The sequence below is a fragment of the Artemia sp. Qi Xiang Cuo genome, chromosome 13, assembly GCF_049724085.1.
Source record: "Artemia sp. Qi Xiang Cuo chromosome 13, ASM4972408v1, whole genome shotgun sequence".
NCBI lineage: Eukaryota > Metazoa > Arthropoda > Branchiopoda > Anostraca > Artemiidae > Artemia > Artemia sp. Qi Xiang Cuo.
The window spans coordinates 35,616,967-35,619,633 of NC_142806.1; the positions used below are offsets into that span (position 1 = coordinate 35,616,967).

Consider the following 2,667-nt stretch of genomic DNA (forward strand, 5'->3'; position numbering starts at 1 on the left):
CAACTGAATTTATACGAATCAATTTTTATTTAGAAAATATGACAACTATCCCATCTTTGTGGAAGTTCCCTTTTATATGTACATATTATATAAATATTTTATTTTCAGGTATCTTGCAAGTGGGAATTCTATGGCAACATTATCATTGTGTTACAGAATGGGACAATCCGCAATTTCAGGTATCATAAAAAAAACATGCGAAGCAATTTGAAAAAACCCACAACCTATTTATATGAAGCCACCTTCCAAGGAAGATGTTTATGCAATAGCCAGAGATTTTTCCGAACTTTGGGACTTTCCACATGGCATTGGGGCAATTGATGGAAAACACTGTCAAATTCAGTGTCCTTCTAATTCTGGTTCTGATTTTTTCAATTTTCACCAATTTTACAGCATAGTGTTAATGGCTGCTGTAGATGCTCGCTACAGTTTTATTTATATTGACGTAGGCACTAAAGGAAAGAAAAATGACAGCACTGTCTTTTCTATGTCAAGCTTTGGTACTGCTTTGCGCAATGCCACCCTACCCATCTTTGTTGCCAAACTCAGAGGATGTTTTCCCATTTGTTTTGTTGGGGATGAAGCTTTTCCTCTTCAAAAAAACTTAATGCAGCCATATCCAAAGTATTGCAGCCTCACCCAACAACAAAAGATATTTAATTACTGTCTGTTACGGGCTAGAAGGGTGGTGAAAAATGCATTTGGGATAATGTTCATGAAATTTAGAATCCTCAAAAGTAGTGTCAATTGCAAGCTGGAAACAATGGACCTGATACTGAAAACCACTTGCATCTTGCATAACTTCCTTTCAGGATCTAATTTGTCAAGACATGACTTCACCACCCTTGTTGACCGAGAAGTAAATGGGCAAATTATTCCAGGGTCTTGGCGCAACAGCTCTAGCCTAGCGTCAGCCGGAAATTTATCCAGTGATTTCTCATCTAGATATGTTATCCTAGTAAGAAATACCTTTAAGGAATATTTTACTGGTCCTGGATTTATTCCGTGGCAGGATCAGTCTGTGCATAATGGGATATATTAGATTCAGTCAGTCAAATTTTTTTCTCTTTCCAGTTTGCAATTGAGGCTATTTCTATAAAACATGTAGGTTAAATCAAAGTTATTAACATGGTATTGTTTTGGGATTGGGGTAAATACTTGAATAGCATATTAGTACAATTTAGTTTTTAATGATTAGCATTCTTCAAAGAGAACAGTGCTAGATAATCTTGAGGAATAGAAAAAAAATATTAGATGAAAATTATCTTTCTAGAACTCAAACTATTTTGGAGAAAAAACCCATTTATTTATTAAATTTTTTATTTTATTCATGGGTTCCTTGTGGCAATTTTGCATTTATCCTAAAAACTAATTTTGTTGTTATTATTTTTCAAATATATATAAGAAGTTATTGAAATAGAACGTTTTGTTCAACCCCAACTCTCCAATCAGATTCAAAGCCTGTTTTGGCTTCATTTTGAAATTGAAGCTATTTGCCACTGAATAAGTAATGTTTCTTAAGCAAGACAATTTTTTTTTCCTTTTTTGTTTTTATTTACTTGCTTAACCCAAGACACCTCCTAAACCCCATAAAGTACAAACCTCAAGATGTTTTTTTTTTTAAGCCCCTTTTTTTCCCAGTACTAAAACATGCACAGAAAGATATTAAAATTACAATATTTATTTTTAAAATTTGGAAAGAAAGAAAAAATTATCCAAATATTTTTTTCAACAATAGCTATTCTATCTGTGCGAGTAATCTCCTTGTCTTAAGTGTCTACTTTATTCTTGTCTTCCGTAGTTTTTAGTACTATTTTAATTTGTGTTTTGGTAACATGTCACATATACCGGACTAGGCAGGATCATTTCTCCTATTAATGTTATTTAATTTTTGTATTGCATAGTTTTTGGTTTGCTTTAATGATTATTTGTTCTTTTGGGGTCTAATTTTTTGGGGTCTGTAATTACCTTCAAATGGATAACAGAGTTGATAGACAATTGGAATTGCCTCTATTCAGTCCCTTACACCTTAGTTCTTCTTAGGATGGATGATAGACAATCTATCAACCATTGTTGTATGTTTCTTAAAAGGTATGCTAGCTTTGCATCTCACAGAGACAATCTGTCTTGGCTTTACTCTAATTAGCCATGGCTTTCCAGTTTTTCATTACTTCCATCAAGTTGATTTTAACTCAGTTTTTTTTTTTTTTGTCCTTTGTTTTTTATTTTTTTTTTGTTTACTTTAATGAATTTTAATTACTAAGTGTACTTTTTTTTGTCATCACTGCCCTTTACTATCTACGAACATGTATATCGATTATACTACAATATCAAAATAAATAAAAAAGTTATCTATCTTATCTATGTATCTTAAGTACAAAAACTAACAATAAGATTACCTACCATACATGATATATTAGGACCTAGACTTGATCAAATCCAAACACATCCAATTGAGGAAGCCATATTCGAATCAATCAACGAACATTCTTGTAGAAGTAACTTACGACGTATCACGCTTATGATTTAATTTTGATAAACAGAATACGAGTTTATTTTAGTAGTTAATCGTTAAAAAATAAAAAAAGCACAATTACTCAAGCTTATCAAGCTCTTGTTCAAAAACCTCCAGAGTAGTTTTCTGAATACGGATTTGGCTATTCAAGG

The 2,667-nt window shown here is 32.1% G+C and overlaps 1 protein-coding gene across 1 annotated transcript; it reads left to right on the plus strand.

Annotated features, from left to right (window-relative positions):
- The first annotated feature begins 232 nt into the window (after nt 1-232).
- On the plus strand, nt 233-1,042 carry LOC148945231 (uncharacterized). Its single transcript, XM_089098981.1, has one exon. The coding sequence runs from the start codon at nt 233-235 to the stop codon at nt 1,040-1,042; it is 810 nt and encodes a 269-aa protein (XP_088955107.1).
- The last annotated feature ends 1,625 nt before the right edge of the window (nt 1,043-2,667 follow it).